This window comes from Tachyglossus aculeatus, chromosome 7 (genome assembly GCF_015852505.1).
Source record: "Tachyglossus aculeatus isolate mTacAcu1 chromosome 7, mTacAcu1.pri, whole genome shotgun sequence".
Classification (NCBI taxonomy): Eukaryota; Metazoa; Chordata; class Mammalia; order Monotremata; family Tachyglossidae; genus Tachyglossus; species Tachyglossus aculeatus.
This window is the reverse complement of record NC_052072.1, coordinates 18,535,119-18,562,214: the sequence shown is the minus strand read 5'-3', so window position 1 is coordinate 18,562,214 and position 27,096 is coordinate 18,535,119. Positions and strand designations below refer to the sequence as shown.

The window sequence follows — 27,096 nt, the reverse complement described above, 5'->3', positions numbered from 1 at the left end:
GTATCTGGCACCTAGTAACTGCTTAGAAGCAGCGTTGGTCAGTGGAAGGAGCCAGGGCTTGGGAGTCAGAGGACCTGGATTTGAATCCCGGCTCTGCCACTTAATAATAATAATAATAATAATAATAATAATAATAATGGTATTTATTAAGCACTTACTATGAGCAAAGCACTGTTCTAAGCGCTGGGGAGGTTACAAGGTGATCAGGTTGTCCCACATGGGGCTCACAGTCTTCATCCCCATTTTACAGATAGGGTAACTGAGGCTCAGAGAAGTGAAGTGACTTGCCCAAAGTCACAAAGCTAACAAGTGGCAGAGCCAGGATTAGAACCCATGACCTGTGACTCCAAAGCCCGGGCTCTTTCCACTGAGCCACGCTGCTTGTCAGCTGTGTGACTTTAGGCCAGTCACAACTTCTCTGTGCCTCAGTTCCTTCTTCTGTAAAATGGGAATTTAGACAGTGAGCCCCACATAGGGCAACCTGATTTCCTTGTATCCCCCCCAGTGCTTAGAACAGTGCTTGGCACATAGTAAGCACTTAACAAATACCATAATTATTATTATTCCCCCAGCGCTTAGAACAGTGCTTGGCACATAGTAAGCACTTAACAAATACCATAATTATTATTATTACCCCATTGATTAGTACAGTGCCTGGGACATAGTAAGTGCTTAGCAAATACCTTTAAAAAAAATAAATACCCTCTCTCCCTGTCTGGCCAGAGAATGGAAGGAGGGATAGAAGAGATGACCTTGGGGAGGTTAGGCAAGCTGCTAGATTCTGAGCAGAACAAGAAGGTCCTGTCTTCCTGCTGTGGGCTGGGTCTCCTCCATCTCAGCTGACCAGCTTCTAGACTGTGAGCCCACTGTTGGGTGGGGACTGTCTCTATATGTTGCCAACTTGTACTTCCCAAGCACTTAGTACAGTGCTGTACACACAGTAAGCGCTCAATAAATACGATTGATTGATTGACCACACACTACCCACATCAGCTAGTTTGGGCATTCTGACGGCTGTTCCACCTGGGCACCCTATCCTGCCTGACCCTACCAGCCATTCCCTCATTCATTCATTCAATCGTATTTATTGAGCACTTACTGTGTGCAGAGCACTGGACTAAGCGCTTGGGAAGTACAAGTTGGCAACATAGAGAGACGGTCCCTACCCAACAGCAGGCTCACAGTCTAGAAGGGGGAGACAGACAACAAAACAAAACGTGGCCAGGTGTCATCAGAATAAATAGAAGTAAAGCTAGATGCACATCATTGACAAAATAAATAGAATAGGAAATATGGACAAGTAAAATAATAGAGTAATAAATCTGTACAAACATATATACAGGTGCTGTGGGGAGGGGAAGGATGTAGGGCGGGGGGGATGGGGAGGGGAAGAGGAGAAAGGGAGCTCAGTGTGGGAAGGCCTCCTGGAGGAAGTGAGCTCTCAGTAGGGCTTTGAGGGGCGGAAGAGAGCTAGCTTGGCGGATGTGTGGAGGGAGGGCATTCCAGGCCAGGGGGAGGACGTGGGCCGGGGGTCGACGGCGGGACAGGCGAGAACAAGGCACAGTCAATCAATCTATGATATTTGGAGAAGCTGCATGGCTCAGTGGAAAGAGCCCGAGCTTTGGAGTCAGAGGCCATGGGTTCAAATCCCCACTCCGCCAACTGTCAGCTGTGTGACTTTAGGCAAGTCATGTCACTTCTCTGTGCCTCAGTTCCCTCATCTGTAAAATGGGGATGAAGACTGTGAGGCCCCCGTGGGACAACCTGATCACCTTGTAACCTTCCCAGCGCTTAGAACAGTGCTTTGAACATAGTAAGTGCTTAACAAATACCATTATTATTATTATTATTATAGAGAGTTTACTGTGTGCAAACACTGTACTAAGCACTTGGGATAGTACAATGCTAAGGAGGTAATAGATACCATCCCTGCCCTCAAGGAGATTACAATTTGATAGGTATTTGATGCTAACACTGCCTGCCTGCCAATTAGCTGATAGAGCATGAGCATGGGAGTCAGAAAGATTAGAGTTCTGCTCCCGGCTCTGCCACTTGTCTTCTGTGTGGCTTTGAGGAAATCACTTAACTTCTCTGTGCCTCAGTTCCCTCATTCTTAAAATGGGGATTAAGACTGTGAGCCCCATATAGGACAGGGACTGTGTCCAACCTGTTTTGCCTGTATCTACCCCAGCGCCTGACACATAGTAAGTACTTAGCAAATACCATAAAGAAAATGGTCCCTGTCTGCTGGCCTCTTGGCTGATGGAAGGAGGCAGGACTTCTGCAGCTGTTGGCAGGTGCCGACTGGGGCCAGCCCTGGACACTGTGCCCACCAGCCATTACGGGAGTCACCAGAGTGGCAGAGCAGCCAAACTGGGAGCAGAAGTTTCCCCGGACTGGGGCCTGGAACCATCCGATCATCTCCTTCCATCCTTGTTTTCAACCCTGTGATTTTCCCAGAATCTCCAGGGGCTGGCCTGTACCCAGTCAGAAGCCTACAGAAGTCCAGGGATCCCTGAAGCCTCCTACTAGCCCAATGCCACCCTCCTCTTCTTCCTAGGAGCAATCCTGTGGCTCTCCAGGGGGAGAGACTGGAGCTTAAGTCAAAAGAGGCTTTCCCACCAACCCTCCCAGGCCACAGTGGTCCAAAAGGTGGTCTGAAGCCCCAGTTGACCACTGGCAGCCCCAGGCAACTGGCTCCGGCTTCTCCAGCCCCAAGGGCAGGGCCTCCCTCTCCTGAAGGTGGCTCTCCCAGTAGCATAATGGCCTCCTTCAGTGTCCCTTGAGCCTCAACCTGTGGCAGCCCCAGTTGCCAGGGATGACCATTCAGCAGGGAGCCAGTCTGAAGACAAGGGGAGGAAAGCAGAACAAGTTGGGGAGGAAGAGAGGCAGCAGAAATGGGAGAGGGAAGAAGATATCTAGAGAACGTACAGAAATGACGATAAAGAGGTCGTCGGGTGGACCGACTGGCCATCAGGGACTGAGTGAGAGGAGAATCAGAGAGGACGGGGGAGGATGAAATCAAGAAGTGGGATGAGCCAGAACGGAAGGAGGGCGGCCCAAGTGAGGCCGGGCAGAATTGTCCAGTGGGGAGGACAGGTCGCAGGCGAGGAGGAGGGAAGAACGGAAACAGGAAAGGCCAGGCTGGGCAGAGGGGGAGAAGCTCGAGGGGCGGTTGCCCTTCCCTGTCCCTTCCCTTCCCCCTCCCACCAGCCTCCCTGCCCCCAGGAGCCCCGCTTTCTACCTTCTCGGCCGACTGCGCCGTGCCAAAGAAGATGGGGATGAAGGCGAGCCAGACGATGCAGGTGGTGTACATGGTGAAGCCGATGGGTTTGGCCTCGTTGAAGGTCTCGGGGACGCCGCGGGTCTTGATGGCGTACACGGTGCAGGTGACCATGAGCAGCATGCTGTAGCCCAGCAGACAGATGAGCGACAGGTCGGAGATGTCGCACTTGAGCACGCCCCGGGCCAGGTGGGGGTCCGTAGTCCGCTGGTCCTCGAAGTCGACGACGGAGTGGGAGGGGTCGACCACGAACCAGATGCAGACGCCCAGCAGCTGCAGGGAGATGAGGCTGAAGGCGATGGCGAGCTGCGAGGCGGGGCTGATGAAGCGAGGGGCGCTGACCGACCTCTTGCCCTGCTCGAAGATGCGGTAGATGCGGTTCGTCTTGGTGAGCAGGGCGGCGTAGCTGACGCTCATGCCCAGCCCCAGGAAGACCCGACGCAGCGAGCAGGTGCCCAGGCCGGGCTCGGCGATCATGAGGAAGGTGGTGGCGTAGCAGAGGAAGATGCCGGCCAACAACACATAGCTGAGCTCGCGGCCCGAGGCCTTGACGATGGGTGTGTCATTGTAGCGTACAAAGGTGGCCACCACGAAGAGGGTGGCGGCGATACCCGCGACGGCCAAGGCCACGGGCACCGCGGCCCAAGGTGAGCCCCACTCCAACTTGATGATGGGGATGGGCCGGCAGGCCGTGTGGTTCTCCGTGGGCCGCATGTCGAACGGGCACATCTTGCACGTGAACTTGTCTTGCTGGTACTGGTACCCGTCGCAGCGCTCGCAGTGCCAGCAGCAGGGGATGCCCTTCACGATCTTCTTCCGCTCGCCAGGCTTGCAGGGCAGGCTGCAGATGGAGCTGGGCAGCTGCTGGCCGCCACCAGGCCAATGCAACCGCTCCATCTGCCGGGGCAGGGGGAGGAGGGAATGGGGAGGTGCTACTTCAGGGAAGCCACCAAGTCCGGCCCAGGGGGGGCGGGGATGTTGGGGGGACCCCCGTGGAAAGAGGTGATGGTTGTGAGGTTTTCCCAATGCCCTCCGACGGCCCTGGCCCTTTCCATTCTGGCCCCTAATCTGTCCCTGGGGTGTCTGCAGATTTCCTCTTCCCCCACTACTGGGGGACCTGTCTGCCCCTCTGGTCTTGCAGGGGAGGGGCTTTGGGGAGGGTCTGGGGCCAGGGTGAGGGAAGGAACCGCTCTTTTCATCTGAGGATCTCAAAGCACCTCTGTCCTTCGTCTACTGGAGGGAGGGTGGGGCCGGGACTCCCATCCCACAAGCCGAGAGATGGGAGCCCAGAGGTGGAAATCACATGGTGAGTTGGTGGAGCGGTCAAAACTAGGACCTGGGGGCTCACCACTTGACCCTAACCCCCTCTAAGCCCTGCCATCCTCCCGCACCCCACTCTGGCCCAGGGCCCCTTCTAGCTTGGGCAAGGCTGGGGCAGAAGGTGAGGGCTACAGTCGCTGTGCTGAGAGAGCAAAGCCGCGGACCATGGCAGAAGGAAGGGGGGGATGGGAGGGCACTGACCCCCCTGAGGCCTGCAGACGACCACCCTGGCCCACCCCCTAAAGCTGGAGCCTGAGCCTAGCCCTGTCGGGGCATTGCAGGGGGGCACGGAAGGAGAGACAGGTTTGGGGGTCTTGGAGTCATCTCCTGAGGGCTGTCAGATCCGAAAGGCCAAGCTGGCAGCCCCTTCCCCAGCCCGCCCTCCCCCAGCTCTTACCCTGAGGTGGAGATGATCGGTCCAGGTGCCGATGGCCCTGTACTCAGGGGTGGCATTCCGGATCTGGTACTGATAGATGTCGTAGCGGCCAGGGGCGTCCCCGTTCTCATTGAACGTCACGGGGGTCCCCGCGATGCCTGGGACACAAGGGGATGGTGGCCGCGGGGGCGTGGCAGGGCCAGAGATCCGATCCCTGCCCACTGCCCACTGGACCCTAGAGCTGCTAGCGAACAGCAGGGGGTCATCCTGGCCCAGCCCCTGCTTGGCTCCCCTCCCTCCAGCCCTCCCCATCCCGGGCCCCAGCTCCCGGCTTGACGTCCAGTCTGAGTGATGGCTTCACCCCTGGACAACACCTCCGCTGAACGCCAAGCCCGGGGTGCCCTCGGAGTGGCATCCTGGGCGGCAGACAGAGTGGTCAGATCAGCAGCAACAAAATAACTCCGGGATCAGCCAAACTTGGGATGCACACTGCAGTCCCTTGATCCCTGCAAAAGCCCTCCCCGGGCTCCTCCCAACCCCTTCCGCCTCCTCTCAGCTCCCCTGGGCCACAAGGGCCCACCCTCTGAAGCGTGACCACTTCTGGAGAGCAACTCATCAGCCACAAAGACACCCTCTCCAACCTGTGGTTGGGCAGAAAGATGGGGACTCCTGGAGCTAGGAGAGCCTCAAAGGCACCTAGTGAAGGCTGAACCCCCAAATATAATAATAATAATAATGATGGCATTTGTTAAGCGCTTACTATGTGCAAAGCACTGTTCTAAGCGCTGGGGGGATACAAGGTGATCAGGTTGTCCCACGTGGGGCTCACAGTCTTAATCCCCGTTTTACAGATGAGGGAGCTGAGGCTCAGAGAAGTTAAGTGACTTGCCCAAGGTCACACAGCAGACATGTGGCGGAGCCAGAATTCAAACCCATGACCTCTGGCTCCAAAGCCCGGGCTCTTTCCACTGAGCCACGCTGCTTCTACCTCCACAGGCCTGGAGTCTGGGCCTTGGGTAACCCCTCAGCCTCACAGGACTTATGTCCATATCCATAATTACATTAATGTCTGTCCCCCTCTAGACTGTGGGCTCACTGTGGGCAGGGAATATGTCTATCAACTCTGTTCTATTGTACTCTCCCAAGAGCTTAGTACAGTGCTCTGCACCCAGTAAGCACCCAGTAAATACCATTGATTAACTGATTAATTTGCTGACAGCGTGGCTCAGTGGATAGAGCCCGGGCTTTGGAGCCAAAGGATGGGTTCAAACCCCGGCTCTGCCAATTGTCAGCTGTGTGACTTTGGGCAAGTCACTTCACTTCTCTGTGCCTCAGTGACCTCACCTGTAAAATGGGGATTAAGACTGTGAGCCCCCTGAGGGACAACCTGCTCACCTTATAACCTCCCCAGCGCTTAGAACAGTGCTTTGCACATAGTAAGCGCTTAATAAATGCCATCATTATTATTATTGCTCCCCGCCATCCCTACAGGAGGCCCTTCTGGGGACAGAAATGGCCACAGTCTTGGAGAAGGCCACCATTGCCATTACCTCTATAGAGAGGCAGTGTTGCCTAGTGGAAAGACCTGAGGACTGGGAGTCAGGAGACCCAAGTTCTAGGACCAGCTCGGCCACCTTGGGAAAAGTCACTTAACCCCTGTGGGACTCAGCTCCCTCATCTGTAAAATGGGGATAAGATCCCTGCTCTCCCTCCCTCTTAGACTGCATGCTCCACTTGGATCAGAGATGACTATGTCTCGTGAATACCTTGAATTTACCCAGTGCTTTGAGCATAAAAATTAAAGACCATAATAATAAAATGATAGTGATTCTAGCCAGCTGCCCACCCAGGTTGACCTAGCCCTCTCTTTGGGGCAGTGCCAGCCCCTGCCCCATCACCACCGTTCAGGGCCCCAGAGCCTTTTTAGCGGGTAAGGGGCTGTCCTTCACAGCGAGGTCCTCCCTGATCCCCATGGGATCGCGGCTCTTCCCACCTCCCTTCTTTCCCGTCTCGGTAGCGACGGTGGCATAGCCCGGACCTGAAAAGTTGACACTGCGGATGTACTTGAGCAGCTCCACACCATCCACGGGGTCCATGCGGGGGCATAACCCCACCTGGCCTGGGCACAAGTTCTTGTGCATGGAATGCAGGGCGTGCCCCATGGCGTAGACAGCATCGATCACAAACTGCACCTTGCCCTCCTGCTCGTAGGACGAGTCTTGCCCAATGCGCTCTCGATCTGAAAACACAATACCCACGACCCTGCTGAGATGTCCAGTCCTCCCAGCCCCCGAGTCCCTTGTCCTGTCTCATCTCCAGGGCTGCAGTGAGTGGCAGGGGAAGAGGAAGGGGAGCAAAGACATCCCAGTTGGTACCTGCCCAAGCCCCTTCGGCTCCCCACTGCCCTGGCCTGGTGTCCTCTCCTCTCTCAGTCCTGGGTGAGCCTCAGGAGTGGGAGGACAGGAAACCAGGAAGGAGATTAGCGGGCCCCTATACAGTCTCAGCTAGACTGCAGAAACTTTCCTAGGGCCTGGTGAGGCTCGAGCTGGACTGCTGTATCATCCCCAATTCAGAGTCAGCTCTTCTGCTCTCTGTAGTCTCTTCCTGCTCTAGGCTCTCCATCACCCTCTGGAACTGGGCCCAAAGTCTCCTCAGGGGCTAGGGCTGGGTTCGGGCCCTGGAAGTTCTGGCTCCGAGGGGAGCACTCTAGGCTCCCCGTGGACCCTCCGGCTGGGGGCCAAGGTTGAGGCCTCAGAGTTTGGCACCAGAATGAGCCTCGTGTGCCAGGCATTCTCCACTCCCAACCACACACTCCGCTAGAGAAGCCAATGCCAGAGGCAGCCAGGGGAAGTTTCTGCCAGCCCACAGGGGCTTCTAGCAGATCCAGCCTCTTAGCCCACCCTGCTTGGAGGAGAGAAGACCAGGTGATGGGGGGAGGATGAGGCATTACCTTCTCATTCAGCCTCGATTCAGGTCTTTAGCTCTTCCTTGCCACTCCACGCACCGTCTGACCCTCAGGATGGCTCAGGGAAGCGGGGAACCCTGGAGGCAGAAGTCTGCCTCTCCTCCTTATGACCCCTCTTCAAGGGACCTGACATACGTTCATCCCCGAGCCAGAGACATGGCGGGTTGATGCCACTCACCGGTGTGGTGGAAGAGAGTTTGAGGAGCAGCAACCCACGATGACAGAAACCACCCCACACCCGGGCCTCGCCTTCTGGACCGGACCGGCCCCGACGGCCCAGTTACAGACAAAGGGAGACCACACTCTGGGATGGAAAGACCTGGGAGAAATAGCTGGGACAGGCTGGGAGAGGAGAAAATCTTGGAAGTCTCTCCTGTTGGGTCATGACAAGATGGACCACTAGGGAGGGAGAATCACATTTATTAGCCTGGGAAGCTAATAAAAACAGAGAAGCAGCATGGCTCAGTGGAAAGTGCACGGGCTTTGGAGTCAGAGATCATGGGTTCAAATCCCGGCTCCACCAATTGTCAGCTGTGTGACTTTGGGCAAGTCACTTAACTTCTCTGTGCCTCAGTTACCTCATCTGTAAAATGGGGATTAAGACTGTGAATCCCCCGTGGGACAACCTGATCACCTTGAAACCTCCCCAGCGCTTAGAACAGTGCTTTGCACACAGTAAGCGATTAATAAATGCCATCATCATAAAATTAGCCTGGTCTGTCCTGCCCCAACACCAAGGCAAGGGCCCAGAGCCGAGCCAAAGCCCACCTCCTCCTAAGAGCCTTCCCAGATTAATCAAACAGTAAATACTTGATAAATACCATCGATTGACTCACTTCCGCCACCACAACCTGCAAATAATCCATCAGCAGGATTGACTGGGTGTAGGGCAGTGTACTAAGAGCTTGGGAGAGACAGAAGCAAAGTATACTTTCCCTGCCCTCAAGGAGCTTCTAGTTATCAGAGATGAATGGCTAATTATGTGGGAGATCCAGGGAATCCCTGTCTCTGGATATGTAATGATGGGATCCTACACGTGCTTGACATCTAGAGGGTTCATTTAGACTCTGGGTCTGTTTGCCTGGCCTCCCCACCAGACTGGAAGCTCCTCGAGGGCAGAGATGAGTCAGCTCGTTGTGGGCAGAGTAAATGTCTGTTTGTTGCTGTAGTGTACTCTCCCAAGCACTTAGTACAGTGTTTTGCACACAGTAAGTGCTCGATAAATATAATTGGATGCATGAATAAATGAAAATGAATCAGCACCAGGTCCTGGGCTGCTCATAGGTCCCAGCCCATTTAGGAGAAGGAGAGAAAGAGGATGAGGAGGAAGAGGAAGAGAAATTTGGAAAGAAACAGGAGGCCGACTAAAGGAGCAAAGTCTGGCAGATCCCCTGAATCACATCCGGGTGTGGGCCCTCCCTCCCACAACTCGCAGTGGTGCAGTCCCAATTAGCTTCACGGACTGCTGCGACTTGTAGCTTCAGTGAGCCGGTGGAGACTTCCAAACACTCACGTTTCCTCACGGGAACCATGACGATGGGCAACAGCCTTGCCCTCCAGCCTGAGATACAACTGGTCTGAGACTTACCTGACGGTTGCCCAGGCCCCACCCATTCCTCCCACAACCCCTGACTCAATTATGTCAAGTAGGAAAGTCTCCGCCGGAGGACCAGCCGGTGTCTCATTGAGAGCTGTGTGCCACAGTGCCAGTGCCCCAATTCCCGGCCACAGCTGGGCTCTCAGCTGGGATCTCAGGCCGGACCATCCCAACCCCACCTACCGACATAGAGTCCACACCCTTCTGCGGACAGATGCTGCCGACTGACAATTCCACATCATCGCTTTCTGCGGCCCTTCCCCTCTTCCTCCTGGAGCCCTCAGCCCAACCCCAAACCATAACTGCAGCCCCCTCCTCGGAACCTTTCCCAGCCTCTCACCCCTCGTCCACCGAGGGGCCGCTGAGGCTGGTTTGGTGAGGGTTCCCTTCCTCCCTGTGTCCACATCTGGTCAATGGGGACCTCTCAAGCACATCTGGTGGATCCCCGCCTCAATATCTGAGATCCTCTGATCAAAGGGAGACCCAGTCTGAGGGAGGAGGAGCAACAGTAACAGCAGCTGTCTGCTGTCCAACCTCCAAGTCCCTGGTTCCCACAAGCCAGACGATTACTCTTGCTCAGCCCATCTCGCTCTTCCTTCCTTCCTCATAATTGACAAGGAGAATTAATCTTCTCTGTGCTCTCAGTCTCCCACACGTGCAGCCCTAGACAGGAGGGCGGGGGGATGAGCAACAGGGCAGAGGGGAGCAAGAGGGATAAGTTGTCCTACAAAGGTCAGCTTTGGTTCCTCTCTAGGACCCAGCCCTTGGGGGTCTCTGCTAGGCTCTGGGCCTGAGGGGCATGATTTGGATGGTTTGCTTGGAGCAGATCACGCGATGCTGCCAAAAGCCCCCAAACTCCACCCATCACCACGGCATTGCACATCACTAGAGGGGACCGCAGCCCAGGGTGTCCCATGTTGCTGAGAAACATTGTCGTATAAACAGTGAGCACGGAAGGTTGACCGAGAGGCCATTCAGTCCTCTCCCTCTAGACTGTGAGCTCATTGTGGACAGGGAATGTGCCTGTTGTTGTATTGTACTCTCCCAAGGGCTTAGTACAGTGCTTTGCACCCAGTAAGCACCCAGTAAATACAACTGAATGAATGAATGAATCCCCCGTGCAGCATCATTCCAAGCACTTAGAACAGTGCTTTGCACATAGTAAGCACTTAATAAATGTCATCATTATTACTATTATCAAATCTTAGAGAGCTTAGACCCCCGCGCCAGCCTTCCCTGCTTCTGTCTTGCCTCCATCCCTCCTGCTGCTCAGTGTCCATTCCCTGCAGATCCTTGGAGAGCCAGATGCTCCTCTAGGCCTCTTCTTTGCCAAACCAAATGGTTCCAGTCCCTCACTGGCTTCATTTTCCTCGCCTGCTCTCAGCCCTCTCCAAGTGGATGGGCTTCGCTGCCCTGGTCTGTGCTCCCTTAGGGCCCACCCGTCCTCCTGATCTGCAGAAGGCAGCACCCTGGGTCCCAGTTCAGCCCTTTAGAGGAGCCAGGGAGCCGAGCTGATCGGATCCTGTTCCCTTTTCTAGCCAAGGACTCAGTGGTGGGGGAGTTAGGAGCCAGGTGGCAGGATGCCTGTCCCCTGGCCTTGGTGAGACCGGGCGCCCCCTCCAACCTCCCTTATGTGCTGTCATCCTTACAGGAGGGAGGATCATGGACTCAGGTCTGGAAGCCCACTCTGGGAGGGCACAACAGTGCCAACTCCGGTTCTGAGGGGGTGGCCCACCTGGAGGTGGGCAACAGCAAGAAGGGGCCCACCTCCTTGCCCTGCACCCCAGGGAGGAAAGCTCCAGTCTGCCCAATCTGGAGAGGCCCAGCATAAATGCTTACCTGCGACGGGTCTGTCTCCCCTGAGCTGAGGATGAAAAATGGGTTTGTGGCAGGAGCCCGGCACTCAGCCAGAATGCAAGGAGCTGGCAGGTGAGTGGAAGGATGGAAACAGTGGCTGGCCCAGCACCCAGTCCCATTTTCCCCCCACCCCACTGCAGGGCTGGAGAGGGGCAGCCAGTGGCCCTTCCCCAAGGATGGACCGCATGCCCCTGCTCCCCGCAGACCTGATCGGATCGATCAGATCGTAGCTGGAGACATCCATGAACCCTCCAGCCAGTGTCTTGGGAGCTGCTCATCTCCACCCCATCCCCCACCTCACTTTCCCACTCCCCACACCAAGCCCTGAGGCTTCCAGAACCCTGGAACCAGGGAAATTGCAGGCTGTCAACTACTCCTTGGCTCCAATGACAAACCGCTCCATATTGATGAAGCGCTGAATTATTAACAAAGCACGCCAGGCGGAGCTGCTTTCTCCCACTGGCTGGTGGGGGAACATCTGGCGCTCCACTTGGGCCTGGTTCTGGGATGCTCATCTGGAGGCCAGGAGGACTGGACTTCCCAATCTCTTCCAAAAAGTGCTTGCCTCATGTTCGATGGGAAGGGTGGGTGTGGAGGGGAGAGAAATAGGCCCCAGGACCACTGGGCTTTGGGATGAGGGCCAGAGGAAGGGAGGGAAATGAAAGAAGGAAAGACAAAGGAGCAAACTATAAAGAAAAGGGAACTTCCATAAAAATGGTCCAAATATCTAAGAAGGCTACAGACAAACCCTCACGAGAATTCTCCGAAGTGCTTAGTATTATGCTTTGCACACAGTGAGTGCTCAATAAATACTCCTGATGATAATGTTGATGACAGTGATGACAGATAAAATCTTACTGTATGCAGCACCACCCAAATGCATATCTGCGTCAACTGTGAGCTTCCTGAGTGGATCCCACTGCTGGTAAACTTAATGGGGGTACGGGCAGCTCACAGTCCCTTTCACAAACTGTGCCTCAGTTCCCCCATCTGTAAAATGGGGATGAAGACTGTGAGCCCCCCGTGGGACAACCTGATCACCTTGTAACCTCCCCAGCGCTTAGAACAGTGCTTTGCACATAGTAAGCATTTAATAAATGCCATCATCATCATCATCATCACAAACCACATTCACCAACCACCATGCCGACCGACGTGCCATCAATCACCATGCCGGCCACCATGTCAACCATCAGGCCAACCACCATGTTGACCACTACACCGACATGAGAAGCAGCGTGGCTTAGTGGAAAGAGCCCGGGCTTGGAAGTCGGAGGTCGTGGGTTCTAATCCCGGCTCCACCGCTTGTCAGCGGGGTGACTTTGGGCAAGTCACTTCACATCTCTGGGCCTCAGTTCCCTCATCTGTAAAACGGGGATGAAGACTGTGAGCCCCACGTGGGACAACCTGATTACCTTTTATCTACCCTCAGAGCTTAGAACAGTGCTTGGCATATAATAAGTGCTTAAAAAATACCACCACACTACTAACTATACTAACCGCCATGACAACCCTCATGCTGACCACAAACAGACAGTTCCTCTTTTTTTAATGATATTTGTTAAGTGCTTACTATGTGCCAGGCACTGTACTAAGCGTTGGGATATATATAGACTAATCAGGTTGGAAACAGTCCCTATCCCACGTGGGGCTCGCAGTCTTAATTCCCATTTTAGAGATGAGGTAACTGAGGCACGGAACTTGCCCGAGGTCACACAAGACACAAGCGATAGAGCCGGGATTAGAACCCAGTTCCTTTTGACTCCCAGGGCCATGCCCTTGTGTTGGCAGACAGTGAAATTCCGAGCTTATGTGTTCCTGAGAGGTGTGGAGGTTGTCTTTACGGCCGGGGGGAGGAAAGCTCATCAAGGGAGATGTATTCTTCTCCTACCCTGGGCCCTTGACTCAGGAAAGTGGGGCAGGAGGGAGCAGTTTTGGGCATGGAAGAGGACTGATTCCCCCTGATAGATATTCAGGTCTTCTGGGGACAAGTAGAGCACAGGCCTGGGAGTCCGAAGTCCCACTAGTCTGCTGTGTGACCTTGGGCAAGACAGTTAACTTCTCTGTGTCTCAGTTACCTCATATGCAAAGCGAGGATTGAGACTGTGAGAACCACGTGGGATAGGGACTGTGTCCAACCCCATTTGCTTGTATCCACCACAGTGCTTAGTACAGCGCCTGGCACAGAGTAAGCACTTAACAAATACCATAGTTATAGCAAGCCTTTTCCTCAGTCCTGGCCGCCAACCCCCAGGCCCCATCCCCATCCTTCCAGCTCACTAATCCCAGCCTCCACCTCTCACCTCCAGCCTCCACCCCCATCCTCCCTGCCCGTTAATGCCACTCTCCACCTCTCACCCCCAGGTCCCTGGCACCGAGCCCCCACCTCCATAAATATGATTGAATGAATGAATGAATGAATGAATCCTCCCTGTCTACTCATCCCGCCCTTCAACTCCCAGTCCCCAGTCCTTGGCTCCCACCTCCCAAACCCTGCCCCTTAATCCCAGCCTCTAGCTTCCACCCCCAACCTTCCAGGCCTTAGTTTCCAGCCCCCAGCCTCCCCCACCATCCCTGCTGCCCCTAACTCCAGCCTCCAAATCCCCGGCCATGATCCTCAGCCTACAGAGAGGCAGCGTGGCTCAGTGGAAAGAGAGTGGGCTTGGGAGTCAGAGGTCACAGGTTTGAATCCTGTCTCCACCACTTGTCAGCTGTGTGACCTTGGGCAAGCCACTTAACTTCCCTGTGCCTCAGTTACCTCATCTGTAAAATGGGGATTAAGACTGTGAGCCCCATATGGGACAACCTGATTACCTTGTATCCCCCCCAGCGCTTAGAACAGTGCTTTGCACATAGTAAGTGCTTAACAAATAATCATTATTATTATTATTATTACAGCCTCCCCTCCCCACCAACCTCCCCTGAAACCCCGGGCATGACCTGTGATCCTTCCTGCTTTCCCTCCTCTAGCCAAGGGGCAGCCCAGCCACAGTTGGGCTCCATGGGGCCGGGGTAGAGGACTGTCCTGGGGAGAGGGAATCAGGGCTCCACCAGACAATAAAACACAAATCTCCCGAGGCCATTGGCGGAGATAAATTCCAGGCACACCACGCTGATGACAGCAACAACAGTTTGAAGATGTCCTAATTGTGTCCCGGGGCACAACGAGCCATACAGGCAATGACAGCCTCTGCCAAGAGTGACAACTGGGGAGCCGCTGCTGATAGGATTTTCTCCCGTCGAAACTCGGCGACTGCTGTTACTACGGAGACCGCAGCCCTTGTCCGCAGGTTGTAAATTGTAATTGAAATGAGTTTTCAAGGTTGAAATAATCAAAGCTCCTCCTCTTCGACCCCCTCGGCCATCCGTTTCGTGGACAGACATACACACACACACACACACACACACACACCCTGCAAACAACCAAGCGAAGGAGAAAAACAGCAAAACCAAGGGTTTCCTCTTTGTCAGGTTTCCGCAGGGGGTCCCGGAGCATGCTGAGAGACCCCAGCATGGGAGGAACCCCTGCCTCACACACATCCATCTATCCAAACGTATAGGGTGAGAGATTTCTTTAAACTTTCTCAGTTCTGCCCAACTCCTCTCCATTCCAGTTCCCTGCTGGTGCTTTCAAGGGGGTAATTCTGGTTCATTCTTCCCTTCTGAACTCACTGTCCCTGGACGGGCCATGGAGGTCATCTAAGTCAATCCCCTGCCATCACTCCAGCTGTCACCTGAATCCTTCCAGGCTGTGTCTGTGGGACAGGGCTGGCCGGGACAGCCCGGGCACTGCAGGCCACAGAGTGCCCAGCAGTAGGGGCTGGGCTGAGCCTGTGATCCACAGAACAGTGACGGTGTTTGCCCCGGGTGACTAGGGGGTGAAGGGTAGAGGCTGTGGGGCTGTTCCCCAAAGTGCCTAAGCTGAAGCTGCCCCTCTAGACTGTAAACTCGCTGTGGACGGAGAATGTGTCTGTTCATTGTTATATTGTACTCTCCCAAGAGCTTGGTACAGTGCTCTGCACACAGTATGTGCTCAATAAACATGACTGAATGCATGAACAAAAGATGCCCAGATCACTTCCCTCCTCAAAAATCTCCAGTGGTTGCCCGTCAACCTACGAATCAAGCAAAAAACTCCTCACTCTCAGGTTCAAGACTCTCCATCACCTCGCCCCCTCCTACCTCACCTCCCTTCTGTCCTTCTCCAGCCCAGCCCGCACCCTCCGCTCCTCTGCCACTAACCTCCTCACTGGGCCTCATTCTTGCCTGTCCCACTGTCGACCCCTGGCCCACGTCCTTCTCCTGGCCTGGAATGCCCTCCCTCCACACAGCTGCCAAACTAGCTCTCTTCCTCCCTTCAAAATCCTACTGAGAGCTCACCTACTTCAGGACGCCTTCCCAGACTGAGCCCCCTTTTTCCTCTCCTCCTCCCCTCCCCATCGCCCCCCCCACCCTACCTCCTTCTCCTCCCCACAGCACTTGTATATATTTGTACATATTTACTACTTTTTTAATTTTATTACATATAGCTACAATTCTATTTCTCTGTTGGTTTGACACCTACATTTTTTGTTTTGTTGTCTGTCTCCCCCTTCTAGACTGTGAGCCCGTTGTTCAGTAGGGACCGTCTCTATATGTTGCCAGCTTGTACTTCCAAAGCGCTTAGTACACTGCTCTGCACACAGTAAGTGCTCAATAAATATGATAGAATGAATGAATGAACAGAGTGCCACCCGGAAGTGATCCAGTTTTGATGGGACCAGCAACTGATGGCCATTTAAGCCACGGTACCTTGTTAGTTGTGCGACCTTGGGCAAGTCACTTCACTTCTCTGTGTCTGTTATCTCATCTGGAAAATGGGGATTAAGATTATGAGCCCCACTTGGGACAATCTGATAAACTTGTATCTTCCCCAGCGCTTAGAACAGTGCCTGGCACATAGTACGCGCTTAACAAATACCATCATCATCATCTAGCCAGGGCCCAGGGTTCTCACCCCCTCTTCTTCTCTCCCTTGGTCCCTTGGTGACTTCTCTTTTCCCCCAGGCTCTCCCACCCCCCAACCAGCCTGATCCAGCCTGAGGGACTCCCATACTGGTCCAATCCCAAACTCCAGGCCTCGGCCTTCCAGCGCTGCCCCTCTGTTGGCAGGGCAGCCGCTCCAGGGCTGGCATCCAGAAAACTGGGCCCTGACAGACCAGGGCGGTCTGCCAGGGAGTGGGGGGCACCAGGACACTGGGTTCTATATGGGGATCCCATTCCCTCTCCCTCAATGGACTGGCCCGCTGCAGCATGCAAAGAAAACATACTCGCTTCCTGATTCAACTCAGCCTGGAAGGAGGCATTGGACATTGGCTTGAGGGAGCTGGAAAACTGCCTAGCTTTTGGTAGCGTCCCCCCACTCAGCCCTTCTCCCTGCCCCTTCCCCAGTCAAGGAGCAGACTGTCCAGTTCCTCGGGTCCCCTTGGGAAGCCAAGCCGGCGGGGTCCTGCCTGGAACTGAGGTAGGGACATATGAAGCGCTTAACAAATACCACAGTTATTATCTTCATTATTATTATTAACAATAATAAAAATAATAATAATAAATCTCTCCACCACTCGACATATGTCCTCTCTGCTACCAACTCACTGTCGGTTCAACACAGTACTGCTGGCAGGACAGATCCCCTCTTGGCCTTGTTCTCTACTTCAAACCCAGTCGCCTTACCTCAGAGCAGAATGGGCATCCAACTGGCAATACACTCCTCTGTTGGGTAGGGACCGTCTGTATATGTTGCCAACTTGTACTTCCCAAGCGCTTAGTACAGTGCTCTGCACACAGTAAGTGCTCAATAAATACGATTGAATGAGTACACTCAGCACAGGAGAATTGAGCTATGTCCAACAGAACTCACTCTGAGGCTTTTTCTGCCTCAGAGCCCAGAGCCTCTGGGGCAGAAGTGTGGTTGTGTGCGTTCACATGGGGACAGGCTACCATTGATTAGTTGATCGACTGATTGATACCCGGACCCCCACCCTGCCCAGGAAAGCCCCGCTGAAGTTCGCCACCAGTTATCGGGTGGGGTACCCATGGCACTTCACCAGCCCATGGGAAGAGTGATCGTAAACCAAAGGAAAGAAATCCTCACCAAGCCATCCAGGGGGTTGTGCCCACACAGCAGACACACACAAACACATGCACACAGGCATGTACACTGCCAGACATGCACCACACACATTCAGTCATACACAGATCCACATTCATTCACTCAATCATATTTATTGAGCGCTTACTGTGTTTTGAGCACTGTACTAAGCACTTGGGAAGTACAAGTTGGCAACATATACAGACGGTCCCTACCCAACAACGGGCTCACAGTCTAGAAGGGGGAGACAGACAACAAAACATACACATAATGCACTTTGCCAAACTGTCTCAGACACACTCACACTGTCACATTCATTCAATCGTATTTATTGAGTGCTTACTGTGTGCCGAGCACTGTACTAAGCGCTTGGGAAGTACAAGTTAGCAACATATAGAGATGGTCCCTACCCAACAACGGGCTCACAGTCTAGAATGGGGAGACAGACAACAAAACATACACATATGCACTTTGCCAAACTGTCACAGACACACTCACACTATCACATAAGCACAGACTCCCCCAATCCCACATTCCTTTGGATAAATATCTAAACACACAGACACCCTCTTACACACAGACACACACACACATACAACCATACTCTCTCCCCTCAAAGACTGCAGATTCCTGGCTGAGAGAGGCAGTTTCTCACTGGGGACTCCTCTAAGGCCTCACCCAGACCTCCCAGCCCTCTCATAGCTGGGGTTCTGAGCTGATGGGATGTGGGGTTCCCCAAGAGGGAGGTTCACCAGCGGTGCCCTATCACCGACCCTGCAGTTTCAGACTTTGATCCCTCAAACCCTCTGCCCCCTCCCCGGAGGTGGGGGAGTGGGGAGCGGGTCCCGCTGCTCCTCTGAGCAAGACAAGAAGCCCCAATCCCTTGGGCAAAACCCGGGCCCAAACGTTGCTGTCTGCCACTGTCTGTCTGGGAAATACCACTGGCCGGGAATGGTTGGACAGACAGAGAAACAAGGAGATGAGGTTGCGGAAAGACTAAATTTGAGTAAGGGAGCATGGGAGAGGTAGCCTCAGAGAATCAGAGAGAAATGGAGTGGAGTGGCAGGGAGAGACAGCCAGAGAGAAAAGCAGATTTGCCAGGAATAGGTGGAAGGAACCAGAAAATGATCTGGAAGATGCTCAGGTGAAATCTGCCTGAAGGGAGAGACCTAAGAGCACATGAGGGAACACTCAGTTTATGTCCAGGAGGGGGACAGCAGGGAAGGACCCCCCACCACCACCTCAAATTGGACAGTTCATATCAGGCAGGGGCTGGGGTCAGGAGTGGATGTGTCTAATCAGTCAGTGGTATTTATTGAGCACTTACTATGTGCTGAGCACTGTCCATTGGGGTGGGGCTGGACACAAAGTCCCAGCTGGTTCACCCCCCACTGACCAGCACCTCTCCATCTGTCCTGACTATGCCTTCCTAAGCTGCTCAGTCAAAGAGGTAAATAGGAGGGTAGTGGGGCAGTCATTGTGTGTGTTCGGTCTGAAATCTACAGCTCCTCTTATGCCCTCTCTTTAATTGCTATAATATCTTCTCAGGTCTTTTAGACTGTGAGCCCACTGTTGGGTAGGGACTGTCTCTATATGTTGCCAACATGTACTTCCCAAGCGCTTAGTACAGTGCTCTGCACACAGTAAGCGCTCAATAAATACGATTGATTGATTGATTGATTCACTGCCCCGGCCTGTCCTCCTCCCCTCCAATGCGGCAGTGCAACCCAATTGGGTGGTCCTAGCCAGACCCTGGCCCCCACCTTGAAGCCTCAATCCAATCCATCCCCCTCTCCCCCCACCAATAATCTCCCAAACTGTCAGGCCCTCAACCACCCTGATGCCTCGAAGCCCATTACCCCATCCCCAGACCTGTTTCATTGTCTACCGCCCAGTCCTTGTCCTGTCCAGCACTCTGATTGCCCCCACACAGCCCCGTCCCACCCCCAGTGAAGCTCACTGGTGCACTTCTTGATGTGGCCTCCCTTCTTGAGCGCATGGCGGCTCAGCTTGCAGTGGAAATTGTCCTCCCAGAACTCGGCAAACCAGATGTTGCGCCGGTTGTTGTCCAGGGTGCGGCTAGTGAAGTAGCGGTCAAAGCCTGGGGGAGGGGAGAGGAGGAGGAAAAGGGGAAATAGGAGGGGAAGAAGGAGAGGAAAGGGAGGACAGGGAGGGAGAGGAGGGGAGAAGAGGGGGAAGTAGAACAAAGGCAAAGAGCAGCTGGTTAGGGACCCACCATCCGCTCAGGGATCACTGCCCACTCAAGGGCTGGCCACCCAATCTGGGACCCGCTGACCACTCAGGGACCTGTAGTTCTCTCTGGGACCTGCCATCCACTCTGGGACCCGCCATCCATTCAAGGACCCACTGCCCGCTCAGGGACCCTCCATCTGCTCAGGTTCCCTGCCCACCACAGGGTGCTGGCTTCTCCCAGAGGACAGGGGACTTAAGCCTCAGCAACCAAGGCTTGGTGGTCAGATCTGTCACCTGGGAGCTAGGACTCCTGGTTCCAGTCTGAGCATCCTGTTACCATGGTGCCTAGAGAATGGAGCACTGGATTGGGAGTCAGAAGACCTGGGTTTGATCCCCACTCCACCACTTTTCTGCTGGGTGGCCTTGGACAGAGTTACTTAACATCTCTAGGTCTTGGTTTCTTCATCTGTAAAATGGGGATAAGATACTCGCTTTCCTTTTGGCTCCTGGCAGAACCACTGCACCTCTCCTGCCTTTCCACTCTCCCTTGGGTCAAGCACTAGAGGAGAGCAAGTCCTATTGATTGGTTCAGTGGGGCTTTCTGAATTCAATAATAATCAATCAATCAATCATTTATTCAGCGCTTAAGGTGTGCAGAGAACTGTACTAAGGGCTTGGGGAAGTACAATGTAACAGTTTTGGTAGATACATTTCCTGCCCACAAGGAGTTTACAGTCCAGAATTTATGGTGGTAATAATAATAATAATAGTATTGGAAATCATTTACTATGTGCCAAGCACTGTGCTAAGTTCTGGATAGACACAAGGTAATCAGGTCAGACCCTGTCCCTGTCCCACCTGGGACTTACCTTCCAAGAGAGAGGTAGAACAGATTCATTCACTCATTCATTCATTCATTCATTCACTCAATTGTATTTATTGAGTGTTTACTGTGTGCAAAGCACCATACCAAGCACTTGCGGAAGCACAATTTAACAACTGACCCACTCCCTACCTACAATGAACTTATTAGAGAAGCAGCATGGCTCAGTGGAAAGAGGCCGGGCTTTGGAGTCAGAGGTCATGGGTTCAAACCCTGGCTCTGCCAATTGTCAGCATTGTGACTTTGGGCAAGTCACTTCACTGGGCCTCTCAGTTCTCTCATTTGTAAAATGGGGATTAAGACTGTGAGCCCCCCTGTGAAACAACTTGATCACCTTGTAACCTCTCCAGTGCTTAGAACAGTGCTTTGCACATAGTAAGCGCTTAATAAATGTCATCATTAATTATTAATTTCCATTTTAAAGATGAGGAAATGGAGGCCCAGAGAAGTGGCTTGCCCAAGGGCACCCAGCAGACAAGTGGCAAGTGAGGAGTGGATGATGGGGACAAGAAATCGTCAGTCGGCCAAAAAGAACCAAATCCAGGCTCTGTCCTCCCTTCAAGCCCCTCCTTCTGGCCTGAATGCCATTAAGGAGGAATCACAGGAAGCTAGATGACCTAGGGGGAGGGGAGGCAGCAAGGCCCAGGCTTTGACCCACCTTAGGGGCCAGGAGAAACAGAGGCAAGTGGGGCCAGGTCCGGGAAAGCAGAGACAGCAAGACCCAGGCTCTGCCCCAGGTCAAAAGCCCAAGGAAGTAGAGGCAAGAAGAAGTAGGCTAGGGACTGAAGGAAGTGGAGACCATGGGACCCAGACTCTAGATCAGGGGAAGCGGAGACAGCAAGACCCAGGCTCTGCCCCAGGTCAAAAGCCCAAGGAAGTAGAGGCAAGAAGAAGTAGGCTAGGGACTGAAGGAAGTGGAGACCATGGGACCCAGACTCTGGATCAGGGGAAGCGGAGACAGTGGGACCCTCGCTGGAGGCCGGGAGAATTAAAAGCAGTGAAGCCAACTTGTTGCCAACTTATTCTTGTTGCCAACTTGTTGTTGTGTTGTCAACTTATACTTCCCAAAGGCTTAGTACTGTGCTCTGCACACAGTAAGAGCTCAATAAATATGATTGAATGAATGAATGAATGAATGAAGCCCAGACTCTGGCCCAGGTCGGGAGCCCAGGGAAGTTGAGGCAGCAGGATCCAGGCCAGAAATTGATGTTCTGACGACTTGACACCTGTCCACATGTTTTGTTTTGTTGTCTGTCTCCCCCTTCTAGACCGTGAGCCCGTTGTTGGGTAGGGACCATCTCTATATGTTGCCAACTTGTATTTCCCCAGCGCTTAGTCCAGTGTTCTGCACATAGTAAGCACTCAATAAATCCGATTGAATGAATGAATGAATGAAACTGGGGCAGCAGAGATGGGATCCAATCAAGGGCTCGCAGGAAGCAGAAACAGTGGGGTGTAGACTGTAACCCAGGTTGGGATCCAGGAGAGGGGAGGTCAGCAGGCCCAGGCTGTGGCCTGCACCTACCTCGCACGGACATGCGCTTGGGAAGAATGGTGACCGCACCCTCGGCCACCTCCTCCAGGTGCAGCACGGGAGAGATCTTGGAGCCCCAGCTGTCAGAGCCCATCCAGATGAAGTGCCCCGTCTGGTTGGCCTTTCGGGCCGCCTCCAACACCCTCCTGGAGAGAGAGAGACAAATACACACATACAGTGGATGCCGGGGAAAGTCCAGCCCACAGATGGAACCGAGGAAGGGAGTCTGGAGGGGAGAAGAGGAGGAGGAGGAGAAGGTGGGATCAGCAGAAAGTCAGGGAGCTGAGGCTTCAGCAGTGTGCTGTTTGGGAAGGGCTGGTTCTGGGCTGGGGCTATTCATTCAATTCATTCAATCATTCATTCATTCATTGATTCAATCGTATTTATTGAGCGCTTACTGTGTGCAGAGCACTGTACTAAGCTTTGGGTAAGTACAATTTGGCAACATATAGAGACGGTCCCTACCCAGCAGTGGGCTCACAGTCTAGAAGGGGGAGACAGTCTAGAAGCGGAGACAGTCTCGTATTTATTGAGCCCTTACCATGAGCAGAGCACTGTATTAAGCACTTCAAAAGTACAATTCAGCAATAAAGAGAGACAATCCCTGCCCACAACAGGCTTACAGTCTAGAAGGGGGAAGACAGACATCAAAACAAGCAAACGGGCATCAATATAAATAAATAGAATTATAGATATTTGTATACATACACAAGTGCTGTGGGGTGGGCTGGGGGAAGAGCAAAGGGAGCCAGTCGAGTTGATGCGGAAGGAAGGGGGAGCTGAGGAAAAGGGGGCTTAGTCTGGTGAAGGCCTCTTGGAGGAGGTGGGCCTTCAGGAGGTCTTTTAAGGGGAGGAAGAGTGATTGTTTAGCAGATTTGAGGGGGGAGGGCATTCCAGGCCAGAGGCAGGACATGGAGACAGGTGAGATCGAGGCACAGTGAGATGGAGAACAGGGGCTAGGGCTGGGCCTGCCCATGTCTCTGGCCAATCTGGAGAGTCCAGGTTCAACCCTGGGGTGCATCTAGCTTTATTTCTATTTGTTCTGATGACTTGACACCTGTCCACATGTTTTGTTTTGTTGTCTGTTTCCCCCTTCTAGACTGTGAGCCCGTTGTTGAGTAGGGACTATATATGTTGCCGACTTGTACTTCCCAAGAGCTTAGTACAGTGTTCTGCACACAGTAAGCGCTCAATAATATGATTGAATGAATTAATGAGTGAACCTTGGCCTGAGGGTGTCCCAGAGAGACAGCTGTATCTCAGGAGAGATCCGGTCACCATCCCCAGGGATGCCGGGGGCCTGCTCAGCCCATCAATGGCTGGTCCAAACAGTTGGGACCTGGGGCAGGGGTGGACCTGGGGGGGGGACAACTCCTACTTGTTTTTACCCGACTCTCAGATCCTGGGATTTATCAGAGCTTGCTCGATTCTGCCAAGCCCTGGGCATGGATGTGGGGCCGGAGGAGAGACAGTGAGAGGCAGACATCCCAAGCTAGAGACAGAAAGAGATGGGGAAAAGAAAAAGGGGGAGGGACACCCAGGAAAGAAGGGGAGGGAAGAGGGGGAAAGAAGGGGAGAACAGGAAGAATGGACCGGGGAGATGGCTCTTCCCCTATACTGTTAGCTCCTTGTGGTCAGGGAATGTGTATTCTAAATCTGTTATATAGTAATAATAATAATAATGATGATGGTATTTGTTAAGCACTTACTATGTGCAAAGCACTGTTCTAAGCACTGGGGAGGTTACAAAGTGATCAGGTTGTCCCTCGGGGGGCTCACAGTTTTAATTCCCATTTTACAGATGAGGTAACTGAGGCACAGAGAAGTCAAGTGACTTGCCCAAAGTCACACAGCTGACAGTTGGCAGAGTGGGGATTTGAACCCATGACCTCTAACTTCAAAGCCCGTGCTCTTTCCACCGAGCCAAGCTGCTTCTCTCTCCCATGCGCTTAGTACAGTGCTCTGCACCTAGCAAGCACCCAATAAATATGACTGACTGATTACTGGGAAAGTTCTCCCGAGCAGGGACCAAGTAATTTTCAATCTCAGCCTGAGGATTAGCCGGCAGAAGACTCACATCTGGTTCTCCAGGCACTCATCTGCAGGCCTCTTTTGCACATCTGGTGGCACTTCAGACACATTTGTCCCGCCCAAATCCCCCGCCGAGCCCAGTAGCAAGCAGCCCCAGACAGCCCCTGCCACCCGGGTTCCAGGGCCCAGAGGCCCTTCAGAGTCTGCAATCAATCAATCAATCGTATTTATTGAGCGCTTACTGTGTGCAGAGCACTGTACTAAGCGCTTGGGAAGTACAAGTTGGCAACATATAGAGACAGTCCCTACCCAACAGTGGGCTCACAGTTTAGAAGGGGGAGACAGAGAACAAAACCAAACATATTAACAAAATAAAATAAATAGAATAGATATGTACAAGTAAAATAAATAAATAAATAAATAAATAGAGTAATAAATATGTCCAAACATATATACAGGTGCTGTGGGGAAGGGAAGGAGGTAGGACGGGGGGATGGAGATGGGGGGCGAGGGGGAGAGGAAGGAGGAGGCTCAGTCTGGGAAGGCCTCCTAATCTGTCTGCAGGGATTAGGGGCAGCTCCTTCCTTCCACGCGACCCCAACAGTGGACAATACTGTGCCCCCACAGGGGCAGGGGGCAGGGAAGCAGCACTGTCGCATATGTCTCAGGGGGGAGGCTTGTCTCAGGCCACCCTCTCTGGAGCAATGGTGAGAAGCCCGGGAGACCAGGATATTTATTTAAATTAATTCTGTCTCCCTCTAGACTGTAAGCCCCTTGTGAGCAGGGAATGTGTCTGTTTATTGCTGTATTATACCCCCAAGCGCTTAGTATGGTGCTCCACACACAGTAATAATAATAATAATAATGATGCTATGTGTTGGAGAAGCAGCGTGGCTCAGTGGAAAGAGCCTGGGCTTTGGAGTCAGAGGTCATGGGTTCAAATCCCAGCTCCGCTACTTGTCAGTTGTGTGACTTTGGGCAAGTCACTTCACTTCTCTGGGCCTCAGTTCCCTCATCCGTAAAATGGGGAGAAGACTGTGAGCCCCTCGTGGGACAACCTGATTACCTTGTATCTACCCCAGCGCTTAGAACAGTGCTTTGCACATAGTAAGCGCTTAACAAATACCAACATTATTATTATTATTATTATTAAGCTCTTACTATGTGCAAAGCACTGTTCAAAGCACTGGGGGATACAAGGTGATCAGATTGTCCCATGTGGGGCTCAGAGTTTTAATCCCCATTTTACAGATGAGGTAACTGAGGCACAGAGAAGTTAAGTGGCTTGCCCAAGGTCACACAGCTGACAAGTGGCAGAGCCAGGATTCAAACCCATGACCTCTGACTCTCAATAATAGTAATAATACTAATGGCATTTGTTAAGCGCTTACTATGTGCACAGCACTGTTCTAAGCCCTGGGGGGATACAAGGTGATCAAGTTGTTCCACGTGGGGCTCACAGTCTTAATCCCCATTTTACAGATGAGGGAACTGAGGCACAGAGAAGTTAAGTGACCTGACCAAAATCACACAGCTGACAATTGGCGGAGCCAGGATTTGAACCCCTGACCTCTGACTCCAAAGCCAAAGCCTGGGCTCTTTCCACTGAGCCACAATGCTTCTCTATAAGCGCTCAATAAATATGATTGAATGAATGAGTGAAAGATAGAGCCTAGGCTTGAGAGTCAGAAGTGCCTGGGTTCTAATCCCCACTCAGCTACTTGGCTGTTATGTCACCTTGGGAAATTCACTTCATTTCTCTGTGCCTCAGTTCCCTCATCTGCAAAGCCCAGCCCAGGATCCCAACCTCAGCCTGACTTTCTGGATCTGGACCCATGCAGGGTCTTCCCTGCACCCTGGGATAAACCCCAGGGAACAAACAATCCCTAGTTCAGCCCCATCCTGGGTGAAACCGGGAGCCATACCCAGAGACCCAGATGCAGAGAGATAGCTACCCAAAAAACAGCCACCAAGACAGAGAAAGATTCAGACAGAAAGGTAGAGGCATAGATCTGACAGAGCAGGCCGCTGGGTGAGAGAGGGTGGACATGGGGTCAGGGGCTAATGGGCGGGAGAAGGGGTCAACTGTTTGAGCACAGTTATGCGGTGATAATAATTATTATCTCTCCTCTGCAGCTTCATATTTCCTCCTGCCTTCAGGACATCTCTACTTGGATGTCTGGCCAACACCTCAAACTTAAATCCTCAAAGAGGACTCCTCAAATCCTCAAAGGGGATTTGCCAGGGGGCGAGGGAGCAGGGGGGGGGGGCAGAGAAAGGGTGTGTGGGGGTGGGAGTGTCCCTAATTGGAAACTCTCATGAAAGCTCTATGAGTTTCTGCTGGGGAAAATAGCCAATAATAAACACTATAATGATTATTATTCCTTGGATGTCTGTGGCACCTGTCTTGCTAAGCCCTCCGAACATTTCCACTTCTATTATCCCATTGATCCTCCTGCTGGCCCTGCGGCAGATGGGAGGGTGGGAAGCTGGCCAACTCCAAAAGCAGCGGGCAGGGAAGAGGCCTTGGAAGTTGGGAAGAGGCCTTGGAAGTTGGGGAGAGCAGGGGGCCAAGGAGGAGGCTGGAGATTGAGCTGGAAAACACCAGGTGCCAAGGGTGGTCAAGGAGGCCCCTCTCCTGGACCATGAATCCCCTGGGGAGTATTCCTGGGCTGAGCACACGGGCAGAAGGAATAGGCATCTGAGGGCACAGTAAAATCGCCATGGGTACTGCTTGAGTGGTTGACGGAGGGGAAAAGGGCTGTCTGCTCTTGTTCCTTTCACCCCAAATGTGAACTTGGCTCCTTTGGTGTCTTTACTGTTTATCTTTCCTTGTGCCTCTAAAATGCAAGCTCCTTATGGGCAGCAAACAGGTCTGCTAATTCTGTTGTATTGTACTCTCCCAAGCACTTAAGTACAGAGCTCTGCAC

General features: G+C 53.1%; 1 protein-coding gene across 1 annotated transcript in view; it reads right to left on the bottom strand.

The window, feature by feature from the left end:
* The window catches only part of GRM4 (glutamate metabotropic receptor 4), a 178,832-nt gene that overhangs the window by 32,529 nt on the left and 119,207 nt on the right, over positions 1–27,096 (bottom strand). The window contains exons 5-9 of the mRNA XM_038749051.1: positions 22,127–22,281; positions 19,486–19,626; positions 7,018–7,218; positions 5,001–5,137; positions 3,245–4,180 (exon numbers count right to left, since the gene is read on the bottom strand). Of these exons, the coding sequence (XP_038604979.1) occupies positions 3,245–4,180; positions 5,001–5,137; positions 7,018–7,218; positions 19,486–19,626; positions 22,127–22,281 (1,570 nt within the window). The remainder of the gene's footprint in view (positions 1–3,244; positions 4,181–5,000; positions 5,138–7,017; positions 7,219–19,485; positions 19,627–22,126; positions 22,282–27,096) is intronic.